We start from the raw sequence: 20,940 nt of genomic DNA, 5'->3' as shown, positions 1-20,940 counted from the left end.
TATCATAAAAACTGCCTCGTGCCCTGGGAAAATGTTATGCCAAATGCACCATTATCATCTGAACCCCTGAAAAAAAAACTGCATCCATGTTTGTTTAATCAGGCCTTTAGTAAAGGTAACTGAAAAAACAACAAAAAGCAATGCAAAAAATGCGATCACCAAAGGTGCGAGCCGCTAGTGGGTCTGGGGGCACGCTCCAATTGTGAAACCTAGAACTCTGAAACGCTATTTTCAGCATTTTTCTTAAGGTATTTCTTCAGAAAAAATTAATCTCGTTCAACTGGAGACTATTGTCCCCAACTACTGTAAATGTAGTATTTTGTTTTTAATTTTGGGTTAAAATCTAGACGAGGGAAAGGATGACAAAAGATTGTGAACATTTTTTTTTTCCAAATTGAGGGTAAAGTGTAACTCTATCATAGACTTGTCGAAGTTTCGTGGATAACCCGTGATTAGGTGTTGTATGTTTTCACGGCGGGCAGAAAGAGAAAGAAAATGAACGCCTGATACATTTATTTGGTGAGTCGTCTGTAAAAAGTCCAGAATATAAAGCAGGCAATTTAAAAGAGTCGGCCACGGGACAGCTCGAACAAATTAGACAAAATTGAGATGAACTTCTATTAAGACACTTTTATAACAGTTGATTGACGATCTATCAAAGATTTCAGATTTCAGATTTTTTATTTTTGCACTTTTAACAAAAATCATACAATTAAATTAATACATCAGCGATGAAAATACATTATTTGAAAGAAAGGAAATATAACAACAAAGAACCAAACTAAAATGTGCTCAGTGACCAAAGTAGCTTAGGCTTTCGAGTTGGTCACTGACACGTACAAACAACTGACAAGACCTATCTATTACAGAACTGCAAAAGGAAAAAAATGCGCCGTGCTCCCTTACCAAACCATTAATAACAATTGACGTTTTCCAGATTATAATTAACGATCAGAAAAATGCAGTTGGCGGACTTAAATGCCATTTTTTCTGGTGTCTACGCGAAATTCGTAACCTCAGAGACAGCTGTTGGTAACAAGTAAAATTCATATTACCAAACTGGGGGGAGAGGGGCGGATATTTATTTTCCTGATCATTAACATTTTCAATCAACTTTTTAGTATTCTTCCCTTAAACAGAAAAATATGAAAATTACACCAGTGAAAGTTTGGTATAATGCACTTTTTAAAAGGAGAATTGATATTACCATGACAACAGTAAACAGAAAACATACATTAGGTAAAACTTGAATTTTGCGCAATTCAGATTTCATAGCAACAATTTTAAACCACTGCCTTCCAAGACACAAGGTTGAAAAATTCTGATAGTAAAGGGCCTTGGCCTGTCTTGCCATAACTTAAGACGTTACTATAGACGATACACAGAGTATACTAACTTTATTGGTGATTGCCATACTGGTACCGTTAAACATTTACATCACTTGTTGAACCCATTTTTGGTGCCACCTTCTACTGTAAAAGGGCCTTTACAAATTCGTCTATATATCAGTATACTCTTAATCTCCAGACCGGAGCCGTCAAGCAGTGCAGCTCTGCAAGTCTTCCCTCTGCAACTATCTCTCACCAGTTTTCCAGTTTTGAGTCTTACAGAAGCCCATATTTCGGGGGGGGGGGGGGTAATCTCATATATACAGTGAAATCTCGATTTCTCGAACCCCAAACGAAAATTAGCTTGAGAAATCGGGAGTACAATAAAGTTTTCCGGGGGGTTTGAGAAATCAACATTCCGCTGTATGTGCAGTTGGATAGGGTATAGTTTTGGAGGTTTTCATTCCTAAAATGGGTATCCTTTTAGCCTGTTTTGGCATAGTGATACCAGTGAGATCCTGATAGGGTTCCTATTTCCATGTTACATAAAATAAATAAGAACGACCTGGTGACAATTTTTTGGTTATCGGTTTACCCTGGAATAAGGTGTCATTTTTGGGGGTTTGGGCTTTAAAAAGTGTATCAACTTTTGATTGGGTCATTAATTAGGGTCAAGGTTTAAGACCCTTTGCAGCACACAGCTATCTTAATTTACGGATTCCTACCGCCCCGCCCTCCCTCCACAGGGACGATATTGAACCCAACAATTCCACTACTTAAAATATACTCGCCTCAATTGGATTCAGACCGTTTCAGATTCTTCATTAGAGCCCTTAATCTGCTTTGGTTCTTTTATCTCCGCTTCTGAACCTTTTGCCCACTGAACTAAATGCCAGGTGTTATCAATTATCCAGGTTATCATTTTGTAAACAATCTCAATAATGGCATAGATGACTGAATTATTGGCAGTTTCTGTGATTTTAACACGGATAGCCCCTGTGTCCTCCAAACGATATATTTCCAAATCAGCTACAGGCACATTCTTAAATCTGTTGAAAATATCTGCTAGCAGTTCATCGGGGGGAGCCCACTGTTCGATCCACATCACCTGATCATCCTCACTGTAAGAGATTTGTCCATATCGCAGACGAGATTTCATCAGAAGTGACTCGACTTCCGTGTTGTTAATAACTAAAAAAGTTAAACAGACTTACTTTAGGCTTAAAAAATTAAGAAGCACTCAAAGGTATTGAAAATTTCCCATCTACAGTATTGTTTTAACAGTGTTGTAAGCTGTTCAAACAATATTTTACGGCTGGAAGATCCAATTAGAGAAAAACTATGAGAATATAAGGTAAAGACAAAAACTGCTAACGTACTGTTTCGCCTAACGCTGTGTGTATGTTTACTACTAACAGGCACCGCGCTTAAACTCTTGGAAATCATATGCAATCCCGGCATGCATAGGATGCCATATGAGTAATCTCCTAGTAAATGCATTCGGGAAGTACATAACTCCAAATTTAAAATAGGCTCTTAACTAACGAAAAAAAAAGATATATACTGTTTTGAGGACACAATTAAGGTGGCTCCATAGGGTTTCTCTCCATAGGAGCTCTAAATGCTGGCAAATCAAAACAAACATGGCGACTTCATGCGAGCGCGAAATTTTTGGCGACAAAACGCGAGACTTGCTTCCTGCCAATGAAATAACGCCCGTGTCTTCCTGTGTTGAGCAGATAAAAGAGTTTACAACACCCCAAAGAGGATTTTACAACGGCCGCGGTGCTTCTGGCCCAGGGGGGGGGGGTGGGGGTGGGGGGAGGGTGTCGCTAAGGAGGGAAGGAAAGGAAAATGTTGGTTCAATCATCACTGCCAGTATGACGTCATGCTTCGCATGAGTGATATTAAAGATGGCGGGCAAGCGTCAATCGAGAAACGAGTCAAGAATGAGGCATTTTACTCCGTTACCTTCCTTCATTTACTCAAGTCGATAATGCAGAGATGTTAGCGAATGCAACGGTCTCTCTTCTGCTATTTTTTGGTAGATCAGACGTTATATTCATTTTTTTAAATCAACAGAAACACCTTCGCAAAGTGTAGAATGATCGATGAAATCTGTAAACAGGTCGAGCTTTCGAGGGTCCTTGCACAGCGAATTTAATTTTTATTGTAACAGAAATAGGAGGTTTGGCACAGGATGTACGGTTCTTGGTGTACGTGCAGTATCAGACTCTCAGCATTCGTGGATCTTCATGTCTTTCCCCTTAAAGGTGAAAATCGGAGCAATCAAGAGGAAAAAGGCGCTACACGGTAATTCCAGTTGGTCACCCATCCATGTATTAACCTCGCTCGACAGGACTTAACTTCAGCCAGGTCGGATGGAGCCTGCGCTTTCATTGGGTATTATACAAAAACAACACAGAATAACTTTACTCAAGTCTTTATTAATCGGTAATTTTTTACTACTTGTCTTGCGGCAACGAATTTGAACTCATGTCTATTTCGCACAACACGTTTTTCCTCGTTCAAACCACAATGAAAGCGCTTGCTAAATTCAAGCTGGCCAAGTTAAGGCTTGCCGGGCGGGGTTAACTCTTGGATGGGTGCCCGACTCGAAATACCCCGTGTTGTAAGCTTTTCTTTTTATTTATTATATTTTCAGGAGGTATGCAATTAATGAAATTTAAGAGTCGTTACGGCAAGGAAAGCCACAAAATACAACAGAACTGCGCAGGAACCAACAGTAGTACATTATAATAAGCCAATGAATGCGAATAAAAATATATGGAAAAATTATTCTACATGAGATCGCGCAGCAGCGATCGGCGTCGTTGACATGTTCTGGATAAAAATTATACCTTTGCACTCGAACGGAAAGACATGAAGTTTGGCTAACTCAAACGACACGGAAGGCCCCAGAGATTAATCGTTAATATTCAAGGAGTAAAACCTCCTATTATGAAGCGGATTTGAGAAAAATGTTTGGGTGAAAATGTGGATGTTTTTGATGGACTTCGCTTGACCCGAAAGCAAAATGGCGGTCCCGCCTATTGTCCCGTTCAAGAGTTTAAAATAATAACCAAATTACAGGAAAACGGGCGCTAAAAAACAGAAACAGATCATTCACACAGAAAGTTAAGGTATCAAACCTAACTACTGGGAAAGAATTAGCGAACAATAGCGATATAAGCACTAATGATAAGTCTTTCTGGACCTCTGCTGTGGCGTACTCGCGATTTAATCCCGCTCATCTGACCAAACCGAGGGAATCGCTCGCGCGTTGCCATGTGAGGTCATACTGGCAGTGATGAGTCGGTCACGAATAAACAACTGGAAACAATAGAGTCACCTTCCCCCCCCCCCCCCCCCTGTTCTGGCCGCTTTTGTAAAGTTCGTACGATCGAAAGCAAGGGTCACCAACACTATGCGAATAGTCTCCGCGATTGTGAGATATTTCGAGCAGAATTTCAGAGATTTTGCTACATAAAGGATTAAGGTATGTCTCTATCTAACCTTTGTGTTAACAGATATTCGTACAAAAACGACAACAACGGGGAACGCTCGTCTGTAAAGACTGTAAACATCAACTCGTACACAAACTCTCGTGTGGTTCGAAAGATCACGCATGCTCAAATAGCGATCTTGGACAATTTCTATTCTGATGACTTAATTGTTATTGGGGCGAAAATAAAAAATTTCGCCTGGGATTTACTAGAGTTTCCTTCGGTGAAAATCGTTAAAATTTGGCAGAGATGTGGTACCTTTTTAACTGCCCATTTTACCGTTTTATTAAAAAAACATAGGCACGCTAAGCGTGCAGGAGTTATTTTTTCAATTTATGGGGTGGCTTGGGGTGAAACTCGGTGATTGTCCTGTTGGGATGGTTTATGCCATAGGTTGAGCTATTTGTGTATGGCGCCCCACGGAGTCACTTTTTTGCACAAAGTTTGCTTGCAAACAAAATAATTTTTACATGCATTTTGATACATCAGAACTGTTTTATTTAATGCGGAAATTTTCATCATTTAATTAAAAAACAAAACTAATTCAATTGTCAAAATGTCTAGCCTGCGAATACAGCCCCCTCTCATTCGCGACCCGCAACGAAGAGCGAAACGCGAAGAGAGACGTCTGCGATTCGCGGCCAGAAATTCCATACTGATGACGTTCACCACTAATTAGATTTTCCCACACCACACGCAGTTGGTCTTGCATAATTATATTTTTTGTTTTCAGCCGCTCATTACTTGCTTGATCACAAACACTTTCAAGGCAGTCAGGGACACATTTACGGGTCACTTACACCGGACAACTTCATCGCGAAAATTGGGAATCCCTATACGAGTTGCACATTAGTAAGAATTGGAAAAATAAGCTGTAAAATCAATAGATGACATGGTTTTGGAACTTGAGCGCAATTCTCGGAGGTGTTAGGCCGTAAATACCGATACTGCAACGATCATAACAATTCTTCTGAGTTAGTTTCTTTTTTCCCTGCTGTTCGTCAAATTAATATTCTGTTTTTCTGTAGCATTTATTCTTTGGTTGTGGATGGTTCGGGTCGTACAGGTTATCTGTATTTCACATTTTTGTTGCTTGGCGTTCTGCCGGCTGTCTTTTATGTCAACAATAAAAGTTAGGTGTCAAAATTGATCTATTTTTAACGGCCGCAGTGGCGCGTCCTTTTTGTACATCTTTGAGGTCGTTTATCTGGTTATAAAGCAGTTTCTTTTTGTTTCCCAATTACATATGAATTATAGAAATTATAGAAATTCTAAGGTATAGCTTCAGTGTAGTTTCACGATCCTTCCCCCGGTCAACTTCTGAGTCCGCAATAACATCCGGTTTTTTACCGTTCGTGTAATGAAGTGTTATATTTCGCATACATTATGTAAATTAACTAGCTGACCAATCAGCGCTCCTGTCGGGTTCTGGACAGATTTACGTCATCAGTATGGAATTTCTGGCCGTGAATCGCAGACGTCTCTCTTCGCGTTTCGCTCTTCGTTGCGGGTCGCGACTGAGAGGCGGCTGTATTCGCAGGCTACAAAATGTCACAAAATGGCACGTTCTTATTCTGTTTAAAGCGGTTATTTTGTTGCTAGCTTTGTAGCAACCGTAACGGGTTACTTTTGTTTGTTACGGAATACTTTTGGCTTTTTGCCAAACACTGTAACATGATATCGTTGTTTTTCTCACTTTTGTAACATGACACCTTTGTTTATTTTAAAACGAACGTAACACGATACCCTTGTTTTTCTCCTTGTTTTTTGCTTGGTCCAAAAAAAAACAAAATAACCAAAAACGAAAAAACGACCTTGACAACCCCTACTTTTTTTTGTTTTTAAAAGTTACTTGTCATCAGATTCAATCCGTTGGGAGAATTTCAAAACTTTTCACCGAAGAAAATTAAAGAAATTTAAGATCAAAGCCACAAAAACACCAAAAAATAGGACTTTTTGGGTAGATGTAGCTAAAAAGCAAAGGCCGTTATTTTAACAAAGATTAATGCACAACACATTTTAGTCCTTGTTTTTAATATTTCGGCAGCTTTTATTTAACTAGTTTAAAAAATAACACGAAAATGATCTCTTGATGGGTATCACTTGTGCGCGCGCCGTAATACCTCAAAACCCTATGGAGCCTTAACTAGAGACGAAGACGATGAAGGAATACTCTTGTTAATATGCAATGCCAGGTTAAAAAAATACCATGCATACAAGATCGAGCTTAAAATAAACGTCCCGGAGTTTAATCAAGAAAATAAGGCACCTCCGCTAGCGCTATTTGGCCCAGCTGGTATTTGTATCTTTTAAAACCGTTACCTTCAAATTTTTCTTCCTGTACTTCCTTCCTGCCCGGAAGGAAAACAAAGTCAAGAGAAGGTGGTTGTGATTCCTCATTAGGCATTTCTACAACATCTTCCCGTGTGCTTTCAATTTCCTGTTTCAGGATAGCCAGCATTTCCGGCGCTTCTCTGTTTATTTTGATGTTGGAAGAGCTTCCGGCTCGTCTGTCTGCGTTATCTTTAATTTTTCGTTCCTTTGAAAACAACAAGACATTAAAATGTGATGTAAGCTCTTACTCTAAGTAAACGTAAAAAAAAAAACACGAACTGTATCTTTCCATCCCAGATAAGTTACCCTCGCACAGCGTTATTTCAAACCATATACAGAGGGTGCATTAACTCGTGAAGCCCATCTAGAAGCAGGGAAAAGTTTACAGGCGTTAAAATTTGTCTTTTTTTGTGTTCTCCAAAAGACATTCAGAGGTTCGTGTTCCATTGATCCAGGATACGCACAATACACATCGGTGCCCTAGCTACAGCCAAGCCCCTGGTAATGCAAAATACAAAACGTATCGAGTCCCGTCCTCCCATTCGATCCCATCTACCTAAACAAAATTATGCCTGCTAAAGAAATAATAAATATTTTCTTAATGTTTAACCTGATATTGATCATCGTCTTCTTCTTCCTTATTCTCTACACGGTTTTCTGCTTCACTTTGTCGGCCTCTTATGAGTTCCGTTGGGCGTTCTTTCGGCTGATATTCGAATTTCTGTCCTTTCTTGTTTGGATCAAGGTAATGCAGAAGCGCTTCCTCATGAATCGCTCTGTGTTTTTTGTTCCAAGAAAAGACAAAACTCTTTCTTCCATCCAGAAACTCCCTTTGAAACTGTGAGGAAATCTTTCTCCGGGCCCAACGTGAAATAACAGAGCTTTCTTCTTCATCCTTACTTTTGTAGTTGTCGTCTCCGCCAATAACAATAAGAACGTTTCCGTCTGGTTGGAAACAAAGAAGAAACAATCGAAATTGTACAATACAGTCGAATCTCTATAACTCGATCCCTCAAAAACTCCAACCTCTTTTCGATTCCCCTCCGGGTCATTTTCTTACTCATTGAACCCTCGATAACTCGAACCACCGACAACTCGAACCTTTTTCAATTCCCTTGAAGGTTCGAGTAATCGAAATTGGACAATATACCGCACAACTTTGTGATTGTCTGTAAAGGACCTGTCATAAGCTTAAGGCGGGACTTAACATAAAGTTCTTTTTCTGCCGCTTTACATGGGTTTTTTTGAAAATATCTCGTTCGCGCAGTTAAGCAATGCAAAAACCCTTTTCTCGTCCCATAAAACTATGTTTACGGGTGTTGTGTTAAAATTTGGGTGATTATTGGGAGGAGATAGTTTTTTAAAGGAGTTGTAAAATTTAGAGAAATAAGAAATATTGAAGATTTGATGCAGTTTTAAAATGAGAATTTAAAGTTGCAAATTAGTAGACGGACACCAGACAGTCCCCTGACAACCTGGGGTGCTCTTGCGTTAGGGTCAACTGTCTGTTGGCCGGTGTTCAAGAACAATTTTCTAACTTTTATTCCTTTTATAAATAAGTATAAATTACAGTCAAATTTGCGTTAAGTCCCCCCTTAAGCGCATGCACAGATCTGACCTGTGGATATTGAAATTGTGCAACTGAAGTAAGAGTTGAGAGTGCAATGGCGCTTACAATATCTGAATTTAACTAGAGTTTGTTCTCAAATGTCGAAGGCGCCGATGCTGACGTCCATGACTAACAGTAACTCTATGATATCGCTTTTCACTATAATCCAAAGGGCCTCTCTATATCAGATTGTAAGTGCATTTCAGGATAACTAAATATGCGTCCAGATAGATGAGCCTCCACGATACTCAAAAGCGACGTTTTCAACTGATCAAGCATGCCCGAACGAAACGACCCGTAATGGCGGATTCAAAACCTTCAAGAACGCCACTACCGAAGCTGAGAAATGGCCGATGGCTAAGAACTGAGGATTGCAAAATTTTCTGTTAAGGAATGGTTAGGCTGCGTTGCAGACGATCAAAGCCCCGGTATAGTATAGACTTTAACGGGGTTTAGTTCGTCTGCAACGCAGGCTAAGCAGGCTAAGAAATGGGCTGACGCAAACAACCACTGACATGTGCAGCGAAAGCGAAAGTGTAGCTATATAAATTTCTGTTTTCAAAATGGCTTCATTAAAGAAATACAAGTGGGCATCTTTTGACTGGGAATACACATAGATTTATGCTGAATATGTTCTTTAACATACGATTAAAAACTTTAGGACGCTTTCTAGCTGTCGTGAGAACAAAAACTTTAGCTTTTCCAACTTCCGCTTTTACGGCTGACTGGCTGACTAACCTGTGGCTTCCAGTAACGCTCTGTAGATCTTCGCGTAACCAATACCAGCGTTGTCTTCGTTGATCGAGAGACGAGATTCATGTGCGTGAACCACAAAAATGGCAAAATCCATCGGTAGCTTAGGAATGATGGTTTCACACATTTCAGACATCTTGGTGAGCCGAAAATAATTCTTACTGATCGGTAACTGTATGTCGAAGTTCAGTTTCCTTCTGATGTTGTCTTTGATATCGAGTAACAATTTCTCCACTGCATCTAAATTGTACATTTTATCACAGTTGAAAAGATGGAAAGATTTAGGACACTCTTCTCTCGCTTTTGTAGTGGAATCGTCTTCATCTGCGCTTAGAATGATGTCCTCCATTTTGTTGTTTGCTCGCTGTTTTCCCCGAAACTGCGGATGACGTTGTTTCGCAGAATAAATTTGCATGTCGGGAAAATAAACCGTCACGTTAGTCGGAAAGAAATGCAAATTGCGTGACAAAGCAGTTCAGCTAATCCGCGGACATTAAAAATAATTCTTTCTGATATCAAAAGTAACAACAAAACAAAATAAAAATAAAATTATCTTCAAATACTTTTTAATGTTTTTAAGTGAAATTTTAAGAAAAATAAGAAGTTTAAATAAAAATCTTGGATTGGAAATGTTTTGCGACAAACAAATGCATTAAAAACCGCAAAAAAAGTTTGCTTCATGTCTTGCTTCGATTTCTTTTCAGGCAAAACAAACAGTGATGTCAGTGAAAGCTAATACAAAAATGACTTGATAATTACTTAATAAGGGTTTATGATTATCAGAGAACGAAATGAACTACTCGGCAGCGATTTCGGGGCATGAGATGAGGCTTGGCAAGGCGATACTGAGTCATCCGATTAAACATCGGGCTTTTTAAATGACTCAAATTGAAAATTCAAATTTAATATCCCTTCACCCCGGCTTCTCGCCAGAAGAAGCCGGGGTGAGGGGATATTAAATTTACGTTACCCGGGGCCTTTTTTATTCAGTGTATAAACAATATGGGGGAAGGTATATATTTTTTCTTTTTGGTTTAGATCTAGAAGCGCCGAAATTTAGGGAAATAGTGACGTTTGCTTGAGAAAGGCATTAAAAATATGCTGAAAATGAAATGGAGGCCCCTAAGTCATTTGAAATCAGGGGTGAATCTAGGGACCGAAGCGCCTCAGGATGGGGGCGGGGGCGGTCCGCATTCTTCTTGCTCAGGGCCTGTTTACATGGAGGGAGGGTGCCCCGGCTCAAGCACACTATCAAGGGCGCAAAGTATCAAAGGAAGGCGCTCAAGAGAAATTCTTGCGGCCTAGAAAAGGCGACGCCTTGGCAAACACACTAAACGCACACATAAAATTAAAAAACGGTTAAGTCTGCCATCGAGCCTAGTGGCCCATCAGGTCGGAGCTTTTCCCGGTTTCTTTAGCATGGAGACTAGGAATAATCCCCCCCCCCCCCCGGATGGGATGCTAGGCCATCGCAGGGTTACCCCCAGCATTAAATACAGCGATACCATACATTTATACACCTGAGCGGAGCCGGGTCGCCCACTACCTCTCGGAACGATGACAACAATGACAACAATGCCCCTAGCCCTGACTAACAATAGAGGTAGTGTTTACAGCGGTCGAATGAAAATAGAGGTTCCAGAGAGGTTGTCGAAGACCACAACGCGGTGCCCAGGCCAGGGCTCGAGCCCGGACCGCTCGATCCAGCGGAGTCCAGCGCACTATTAACCATTAAACCCCCGCGCCTCCTACAAACGCACACGTACTAGTAAACAAATGTACAGTTGTGGCACATCGTTGGAAATTGTATCTATATTTATTGACAAAAGTCAAAATTTTAAATCCAGAGGGCCACACGATGCACTGGCCTGAAAAACTATGGTAATGTTTCTATTCTGGATCTTCTTAGGTAAGGAGACGCACGTACTACTGTAAATAAAACAATCTGAAATGCAAAGCCAGTACTACGGAAATAGAGTACGGTAGATTTGATACCTAATATTTCGACTAACACAACCAGTCTTCTACAGGGCCAGAGTTCGAGCCCGGACCGCTCGATCCAGCGGAGTCCAGCGCACTATTAACCATTAAACCCCCGCGCCTCCTACAAACGCACACGTACTAGTAAACGAATGTACAGTTGTGGCACATCGTTGGAAATTGTATCTATATTTATTGACAAAAGTCAAAATTTTAAATCCAGAGGGCCACACGATGCACTGGCCTGAAAAACTATGGTAATGTTTCTATTCTGGATCTTCTTAGGTAAGGAGACGCACGTACTACTGTAAATAAAACAATCTGAAATGCAAAGCCAGTACTACGGAAATAGAGTACGGTAGATTTGATACCTAATATTTCGACTAACACAACCAGTCTTCTACAGGGCCAGAGTTAGTAAAAGTGATAAGTGATTTATCACTCCAGCTCATGTCCTGTAGAAGACTTGTTGATCTACAGCTAGTCGAAATATTTGCTATTGAACCTGCCCTAGTCTTTTTTCCGTAGTATTGGCTTTGCATTTCAAGTTGTTTAAGGATTATATTGAATTTGTAGATTTACCATTTTTATTACTATTTTACAGTCGAGAGAGGATAATCTTTTCTACTTAGAGTAAAATAGTGACTTTGGTTGCATTCCTCGCTTCAAGCAAACCCTAGAATGGCGTTCAGAAATTCAAAGTGACCCTTCATTTGTACTTAATGTGGATTGGACTAATGTATGGCGTCATGAAACAGATACAGTTTCTATACAGTTGAACATCCTGTGGACACTCTTTGAACAATTCAAGAGAAAGTGACCACTTAAGAGAAGTGTACGCCATGTAGTTGCGAGAGGTGTCCGCCTTAGGACTAATCATGGAAAAGGGAACAAATTTCAAATCACTCGTTAAAAACTGTCACCAAAGGAGATGAAGTTTTAAACGAGGAATTATTTTTTTTATAATGAACTCCAATTATTTTAAAAGCAATCGAGCGCTAGCGTCTTTTGTTTTAAAAAAATGCCCACCTTTGGAGAGAAAATACACTGAAAATAATTATGAATATATCTAAAACTTGAAAAAAAAATAGTTCATAAATTCACCCAAACATGAATCATGTATTCTTCTGTATTATACTAACACTTAATTCCAACACAAAATTCGTGCTTATTTGTTACCCCATGTACGTTTTAGACACTTCTTTTATGTCCTTTACAAAAATATCATCTAATATACAAAATCCTATCGTACTTTACAAACCTAGTATCCTATCTTTACCTACTATACAAAAATGCAATCTGCTTTAATGAAAGCTTGATTGAAAGATTAGATCGCGCTCTAACGGCTTCGACTCACACAATTCACTTGGAAGAATATGGTAGGATGCGTACTGCTACCAATCTAAGGAAATCTTTACGACTCCAGTTTAACAGGAAAAAACGTCTCGGTGTGACCAAATAACTATGTGGGTAGATAGGTATAACTTTAAAACTTAGGTTTTTCTCCTACGCAAACTCTGCTAACTCTTTAATCGACCCTTCCCATTTGATCTAAGTATGTGGGACGAAGGCCTCAAATACAGTCTTGAGTCAATAAAGACTGTGATTATTCAGAAACGGAATCTGAGTCTTCTTTTACATACATTTAGCCTTTTCTCGGGGTAGAACAACTTATAAGATGGGAAAATTAAACATGAGTGTCATCATCGTTTACATTACCTCATACACGTTTACAGTTTTTACTCCCGGCAGGGTTAAATTACCGGGAACGAACGCAACACCACACCTAACAAGCAAGGATACTACAAGAATCGCTACATGTTTCCCAAAATGGGCTGCGTTCATTGACATCAATTGCAACCATGCCGTTGCTTTGTTTAAAAAACTTCACATCAGCGACACGAGTTATGCTATAGCGCTCCAGTAGGTGTGTGCTGAATTCTTCAGAAGGCCGCCATTTATCCCTCCACTTCTTAATGTGCCTTCTCTTATAACTGATCTCACCATAACGCAAGCGCGTCTCTAGAAGCACAATACCCGCCGGGTAGTCATCGAACATATTCATAGCTGAAATTTGAAGGGAGAAAATATGTTAATGCAAGCACAATTCAATGCAATAACAATAAAATAATAGAATATATATATTTTATAAAATAACCGAGCTACTGCGCGCGTTGAAATTGGTTGATGCCTGTCATCTATTATAGTTCAGACGCACAGATGACGTCACTACGTGATGTGACTCGCGCGCGTGATCAGAGTTCATAGTCCAAATCAGTGTTGTCGGCAAAGTTTTTCAAAACTCGCGCGGCCACAACAAAACAAAAAAGTTCAGCTAAATTATAAATCTACAGTGAGAAACAATCCACCAAGTATTGATCACCTTTCAAAACATTTAACTAAGCTAAACAAGCTTGAAGTAGACAGTGAATGGTCGAGAAATTATCGTGTTTGTCGGATGTTGAACAGTTGGACGACGCCACGGGAAACAAATGAATGGCGGTTTAACTACGGTTAAAGCTTACAGATTTAAACAACTTTCCAAATCGGAATAAAGGTTAGTTTTTTTCGTTGAAGCGTAAATTTTCCATTATTCTGTTTATTAAATCGATTTAACAGTGCTTCGTGGTTATGGACGACTTTATCATGAAACGAAAACAACTTTAGCTCACCGGCAGCGACATTGCTTTTAATACACTGAAGTGTACTGAATTCTCCTGTTATTGGATAAAACAAAAAGAAAATGATGAAAAAGAAGGCAAGTTTTTAGATGGCTGCACATTAATAAATTTCAAATAATTTTTTTGCAAGAAACGTATTGCTCACACTGACACTGATTCGCCAAGAGCCACACCCGTTCGGACAAATATCACTTCTTGTTGTTGTTTTGCGGTTTACATAGAGGAACGTCCCTTGATAAGAACTATAGTATGTAGCAACTACGGAAAAAATTACAGTGAAACACCCTAAGCGGTAATGAAACACCAAAAGCGATAAGACAAGCATCCCCTTCAGTACCATTAAGAGCCCCAAAACATCCCCCACCAGGATAACAATAATTACAGTTGAACACATTGAAAGTAAGACAATTACTGGCACGAACAATAAATGATTGATTGTTTTATCAGCAAGAGACAAATACTGGCAATCAAAAGATGCTCTTTTCAATAACTGTAAAAGATAAGATTCTTTGTGGCGTCCAAATTTTAAATAAGCGCCGCACTTGAGGCGCGAAAAATTTAATAAGCGCTGCGGCGCTTATTCGAGTAAATACGGTAGTACACGACGTAATCTAAAGTTACCAGACTTTCTTTGAGAATCTGCGAAAATAGTATTGTAAAACTGGGGCACATTTCTACTGAATCGTAACATGTCATCAACGATTTGTGCACGAGAGTAAAGGTGCTTTTCATTCGATCAGTTTGACAATCTTCTGGTATATAAATTTAAATAATTCTCCAATCATGCCAGGCCAATTGAGTGTAGACTCTCATTTTGTATTCCTTTCAATCACGTGCACATTTCGCATCTTATACTGAAGAAAGTTAAATCAACAAACCAGTTTATTTGTCAAGTGAAACTGGAAATTTTAGACCATACAGTTGACCAATAAACGTGAACCACTTCAATGGTGGTACGGAACAGTTTCATTTATGGGAGTTTTAGGCTTAGAGTACCCCTGACAATGTTTACTGAGCATTTACATTAACATGAGTTTTACTTTGTAGTTGGGTAGTTAAATAACCACGAAAGGCTATCAATGCACATGCCCAGTGCTCAGTAACAGCTGGCCAGTAGTTCGAGTTCTTTTGGGGGATTTGACGTATATCACCTGACTTATGATAGTCTTGATGTACCTGTTCTGACTTTTTTCAACAAATATCGGTGCTTACAGTTTTACTAAAATATTTTGTGACATAACTAGACAAATCTAATGTTTTACTGTAGACTAAAACACTTGAAATCAACAGTTAGAAATAACGAGACTGAAAAAAATTAGGACATAAAATATAAATCAGATATCGTCGCATTGTGATCTTGCAATGAACTAATATTAATAGAGGAAAATCAATACAGTTATGGTGGAACAAGTCGGAGAGGATATCGGACAATAACACAGTGCTTAGTTGTCAATTAGTTCGCTCGAAAATAAGTTTGTAACGGCAGTTTTTAAAGTTTACATTTGAAGGCAACCTAAAAGATTAGGTAATAACTTACAGATACTGCCTTCTACTCTCGGTAATGATTTCTACTAGTTATTTGGTTGACATGGATATGACTACGTTTGTCAGATTGTTAAATAGAGGAAAATAAATGAGCTACTTTATAAAAATGCTTTTGGTTTCGTAATTGCGTACTTAGAACTTATAATCTCTCATAACACTCAGTGGTTTCCTTTCTTCCTGCGTCCTTGGGAGCAGAAAAAAATGGAAGGGAGGGAGGGGGAGGGAGCGGATAGGGAATGGTTTATGAGGTCATTTTTGCCTGGTTTGGCACAGTAATACCGGTGAGATCCTTAGATAGCGTTCCTTTAAATTGATCAGCAGTTAAATTCCTGTGCGTAAACGTAAAAGATATAACGCTCTGATAAAACTCATTCTACTACCAGTGAACATTTCATGTAACATAAAATAACTAAAAACGACCTGGTGAGAATTTTTTGGTTATCGTTTTGCCCCGGAATAAAGTGTTATTTTGGGGGTTTGGACTTCAAAAAGTGTATCAATTTTGGAATTTCTTTCATTGATTAGTGTCAAGGTTTAAGACCCTTTGCAGCACACAGCTATCTAAATTTGAGGGATTGAGACAACCTGCCCCCTCCCCGAGCCGAGCAATTCCACTATTAAAATATTTCCCTCAATTGGATTCAGACCTTTTCAAATCCTTCTTCAGAGTCATCAATCTTTTTCTCTTCCTTCAGCTCTGCTTCTGAACCTATTGCCTGCCGAATATAAAGCCAGGCATTATCAATTATCCAGGTTATCATATTGTAAACAATCTCATAAATGGCATAGATGACTGAACTATTTGCAGTTTCTGTAATTTTAACGCGGATAGCTCCAGCCCCTTGCAAACAGTAGATTTCGAAATCAGCTACAGCCACATTCTTAAATCTGTTGGAAATATCTGCCAGCAATTCATCAGGGGGCGTCCACTGTTCGTTCCACACCACCTGATCATCCTTACTGTACGAGATTTGTCCATATCGCAGACGAGTCTTCATCAGAAGTGTCTCGACTCCAGTGTTGGTAGTCTCCGGTTCGACTTCAGTGTTGTGAATCTCCGCTATGTCAACAACTGAAAAAAAAAAACAACAACAAAAAAAACCTTTTTTAAGAAAGTGTTTATCTATTCCAATTGCTATTTCAATATTTCCTATTAAGTGAATTTAAACATGACCACCAAATCCACGCCTATCAAACCAGACAACGAAACATGTGGTATATCTTTTTAAGCCATTACCTTCAAATTCTTCCTCCTGTCCATCTTTCCTGTCCGGAAGGAAAACAAAGTGAAGCGAATCATCCTGTGTGCTTTCAGCTCCTCGTTCTGGTATAACTGGCATTTTGGGCTTCTTTCTGTTTCTTTCGATGCTGGAATAATTTTTGGCTCGCCTGTCTGCGTAATCCTCAACTTCTCGCTCCTTTAAAAACAGAAGACATTTAAATGTGTTGTAAGCTGTTACTCTAAGTAAACTTTATACAATTCACAAAGTATCTTTCTATCCCAGGCACTCTATACTCGCACAGCACAGCGTCATTTTAAACCCTTAACAGAGGGTACGTTGACTCTTCAAGCCCTTCTTGAACCAAGGAGCAGTCTGAGGCGTAAATAATGGTCTCCTTCTGCCTGTTCATCCAGGAGATATTCAAAGGTCCTCGTACAGGATACTAACTGCTTTGTAACAATAATAACCGGTATGCAATGCATACTAAGGCGAGGACGAGTTCCAGTAAAGCACAGTATGTTAAAAATTCCAGACAAAGAACTGAGAAGAGACCTTTCGGGCTTCGTTTTTTTGTTGTCCTATTTCAGACTGTGACATCACTCTTGAGAATCACTCCTTTCAAATTCAGAAAAATTATCTTGGTATTCAGATAGTTAAAACAAGTTCTCTGGGGAGCATCATGTAATTTTGAAATGGGCAATTTACACTGACAAAGCCAAAAATGTCTATTGAGTGAAAATCCGAGTCCAAAAGATGTGTGATTTACAGCAAGGAGCCCAAATGTGTGACCACTTTTAATTAATTCACATTCTTTCGTGCAAGGAAAATTGTTAGTACATTAAAAGTAGTCACCCTTTTGGGCTCCTCACTGTAAGTCGAAAGTTGAGACACTGAGACATTTGCTATAAAAGGGGGGAAAATTGGTTTGTCAAGTAAATAAAATTTTAAAATACAGTACTTTGTTTCCGGTGGTGTTTGTAGTTGTGCATTCCAAGGAAAGGTTAGTTTCTAACCAATGTTACTGTAATTAATAAAAGGCAAATTTTAAGCTGCTTTGATCACAAAATTGGCACGATTTAATTCGTACAACTCTAATAAGATGTCCTTTATCACGACTTTTAATTAGCCGTGCTTAATTAATTAGCCGTGCTTATATTGCTTTCAATGCTTTATATCCAGTTCAACTTCAGTCTTGAAAGGCAAAGGTCTGCCGAAACAGCACTCGCCAGCTGACTCCCAGCTCGTAAACCACAATTTAGTTCGGTGTGTCGATAAGGTTTTTGTGTACTATGATATCTCAATATGTTTGTAAGTGAGCGCAAAAAAATATCAGCTACTAATCTTACTTCGAGTCAAGGCTTCTGGCTGCGAAAAAGTCTCGAATAACCAAGATGGCAGAGCAAAACAAATCTCAAGCCATATTCTTAGTTACCAATCCCCCTCGGTTCGAATCATCACATCACCCATCGCCCATCGCCCATCGCCCGTTGTAAACCCAACCGATTTATCGCTTCATAACATAAGGCTCGAGACTAACGTCCTCGCCTAAAAATGTCCCCCTCTTAATTCTAAAACAAACCTCGGTGTAGGCCCATATCAAAGCCCCATGGAATACAAAAAAAAACGCGTTGATCCCCCTCTTCTCACCCACCTAAACAAAATTATGCCTGCTAAAGAAATAATAAATAATTTTTTTAACGTTAAACCTGATATTGATCACCATCATCTTCTTCCTTATTCTTTTCACGGTTTTCTGTTTTACTTTCTTGGCCTCTTGGACGTTCTTTCGGCTGATATTCGAATTTCTGTCCTTTCTTGTTTGGATTAAGGAAATGCAGCAACGCTTCCTCGTGAATCGGTCTGTGCTGTTTGTCCCAAGAAAAGACAAAACTCTTTCTTCCATCCAGAAACTCCTTTTGAAATTGTGAGGAAATTTTCCTCAAGGCCCAACGTGAAATAACAGAGCTTTCTTCTTCATCCTTACTTTTGTAGTTGTCGTCTCCGCCAATAACAATAAGAACGTTTCCGTCTGGTTGAAAAGCAAAAAAAAAAAACAATCGAAATGAGACCATATACTGCACAACATTAAACTGATGTGGATGTCTGTAAAGGAACTGCAGTATGCTTTAGCGTATGCACAGATCTGCCCTGTGCATACTGATATCGTGCAACTGACGAAGCTAAGTTAAGGGTGCAATGGCGCTTTTATGCAGTAATTATATCGGAATTAAAACGGAGTTTGTACACAAATGAGGAAGGCGCCGATGCTAACGTCCATGACTTACAGAAACTACATGATATCCCTATTCACTATTATCCCAGAGTCTCTCTATATACATTTGAATCCCGATAACTCGAACCTTTCAAGAGGAATCGAAAAAGGTTCGAGTTGTCGGAGGTTCGTGTTATCGAGGATTAAAATTAGTAAGAAAATGGTTTGGAGGGGAATCGAAAAAGGTTCGAGTTAGAGGGAGGTTCGAGGTATTGAGGGTTCGAGTTATCGAGATACAACTGTACGTGCATTTCAGAAAAACTGAAAATGTGTCCAGGTGGAAGAACCTCGAGCTCGATGTTATTCAAAAGCGACGTTTAAACTTATCAAGCATGCCTGAACGAAACCGGACCCGTATGGTGGATTCAGAAACTTCATGTACGCTATTACCGAAGCTGAGAAATGACGCGTTTTTTTAACTGATTGCCAAGATCTGAGGTCTGCAAAATTTAGTGATAGTTAAAAAATAGGTTGACATAAACAATCGCACATCATGAGGCCAGTGACATGTGTAGCGAAAGTGAAAGCGTAGCTGTTTAATATTTTGTTTTCAAAATGGCTTGATTGAATAAATACAAGTGGGTATCTTTTGACTAGGAAAACACATAGATTTATGCTGAATATTTTCTTTAACAGCATTCAAACATTTTAGAGGCTTTGTAGCAGTCGTGAAAACAAAAACTTTAGCTTTAATTATTCAACTTCCGCTTTTCACGGCTGACTAACCTGTGGCCTTCAGTAACGCTCTATAGATCTTCGCGTAACAAATTCCTGAAATTCCAGCGTTGTCTTCGTTGATCGAGAGACGAGATTCATGTGCGTGGACCACAAAAATGGCAAAATCCATCTGTAGTTTAGGAATGGTTGTTTCACACAACTCAGACATCTTGGAGAGACCAAAATAATTCTTACTGATCGATAACTGTATGTCGAAGCTCAGTTTCCTCCTGATGTTGTCTTTGATATCAAGTAACAATTTCTCCACTGCATCTAAATTGTACGTTTTATCACAATTGAAAAGATGGAAAGATTTTGGACACTCTTCTCTCGCTTTTGTATTAGAATCGTCTTCATCAGCGTTTAGGATGACGTCCTCCATTTTGTTGTTTGCTCGCTGTTTTCCCCGAAACTGCGGATGACGTTGTTTCCCAGAATAAATTTGCATGTCGGGAAAATAAACCGTCACGTTAGTCGGAAAGAAATGCAAATTGCGTGACAAAGCACCGCTGTCATTAAAATTTAAAATTCTTTCTGATATTAAAAGTAACAACTGTTTTTTTTTTTTTAACAGAACAAAATAAAAATAAAGTTATTTTCATATACTTTTTAATGTTTTAAGTGACACTTTAAGACAAATAATAAGTTTAAATAAAAATCTTGAGGGTCCTGAAGGGGTAAAATGGGAACTGGGATTTGCCTATTTTTACTGGGATTTGCATATGTTTTTACTGGGAAAATGGGATTTAGGTCACTGGGACTGGGATTCACAACCAGAAAATGGGAATGGGAAGCACGTCAGTACACGAAAAAAACATATATTTCAGGCTCAATAATATTCCTCAAGGCATAGTTACAATGTTGAAAACTCTGAAACGAAACCAACGCCTGCACGCAAGTGTCTTTCAAGTGGCGGTGAATTTTCCTGTCAGTGATTTAGTTACTGAGCGGAACAGCTATGACTGAGCATGCTTAATATCGCCATTTTACTT

General features: G+C 39.2%; 2 protein-coding genes across 2 annotated transcripts; both read right to left on the bottom strand.

Moving 5' to 3' along the window:
* Window positions 1-1,380: 1,380 nt before the first annotated feature.
* Window positions 1,381-9,915, bottom strand: LOC144663034 (uncharacterized). The gene is made up of 4 exons (XM_078523969.1): window positions 9,516-9,915; window positions 7,779-8,113; window positions 7,157-7,373; window positions 1,381-2,519 (listed from the first exon to the last, which is right to left on the bottom strand). The coding sequence occupies exons 1-4, from the start codon at window positions 9,877-9,879 to the stop codon at window positions 2,131-2,133; spliced, it is 1,305 nt and encodes a 434-aa protein (XP_078380095.1). The 5' UTR covers window positions 9,880-9,915; the 3' UTR covers window positions 1,381-2,130.
* Window positions 9,916-15,156: 5,241 nt separating this feature from the next.
* LOC144663032 (uncharacterized) lies at window positions 15,157-20,386 on the bottom strand. The gene is made up of 4 exons (XM_078523967.1): window positions 19,958-20,386; window positions 18,666-18,988; window positions 16,974-17,154; window positions 15,157-16,808 (listed from the first exon to the last, which is right to left on the bottom strand). The coding sequence occupies exons 1-4, from the start codon at window positions 20,328-20,330 to the stop codon at window positions 16,378-16,380; spliced, it is 1,308 nt and encodes a 435-aa protein (XP_078380093.1). The 5' UTR covers window positions 20,331-20,386; the 3' UTR covers window positions 15,157-16,377.
* Window positions 20,387-20,940: the final 554 nt, after the last annotated feature.

The sequence above is a fragment of the Oculina patagonica genome, chromosome 8 (genome assembly GCF_052425735.1).
Source record: "Oculina patagonica isolate OP01 chromosome 8, crgOcupat, whole genome shotgun sequence".
NCBI classification, from domain to species: domain Eukaryota; kingdom Metazoa; phylum Cnidaria; class Anthozoa; order Scleractinia; family Oculinidae; genus Oculina; species Oculina patagonica.
This window is presented reverse-complemented; position numbering and strand designations above follow the sequence as displayed.

What these genes read in the sequence shown, in the direction of transcription:
- LOC144663032 (XM_078523967.1), bottom strand. Translation starts at nt 20,330, where the DNA reads ATGGAGGACGTCATCCTAAACGCTGATGAAGACGATTCTAATACAAAA. An exon ending in AGCGTTACTGAAGGCCACAG is followed by an intron (nt 18,989 to 19,957) that starts GTTAGTCAGCCG and finishes CTTTTCAACCAG; the next exon opens with ACGGAAACGTTCTTATTGTT. An exon ending in ATGATGGTGATCAATATCAG is followed by an intron (nt 17,155 to 18,665) that starts GTTTAACGTTAA and finishes CTGTTTTTAAAG; the next exon opens with GAGCGAGAAGTTGAGGATTA.
- LOC144663034 (XM_078523969.1), bottom strand. Translation starts at nt 9,879, where the DNA reads ATGGAGGACATCATTCTAAGCGCAGATGAAGACGATTCCACTACAAAA. An exon ending in AGCGTTACTGGAAGCCACAG is followed by an intron (nt 8,114 to 9,515) that starts GTTAGTCAGCCA and finishes GTTTCCAACCAG; the next exon opens with ACGGAAACGTTCTTATTGTT. An exon ending in AAGACGATGATCAATATCAG is followed by an intron (nt 7,374 to 7,778) that starts GTTAAACATTAA and finishes TTGTTTTCAAAG; the next exon opens with GAACGAAAAATTAAAGATAA.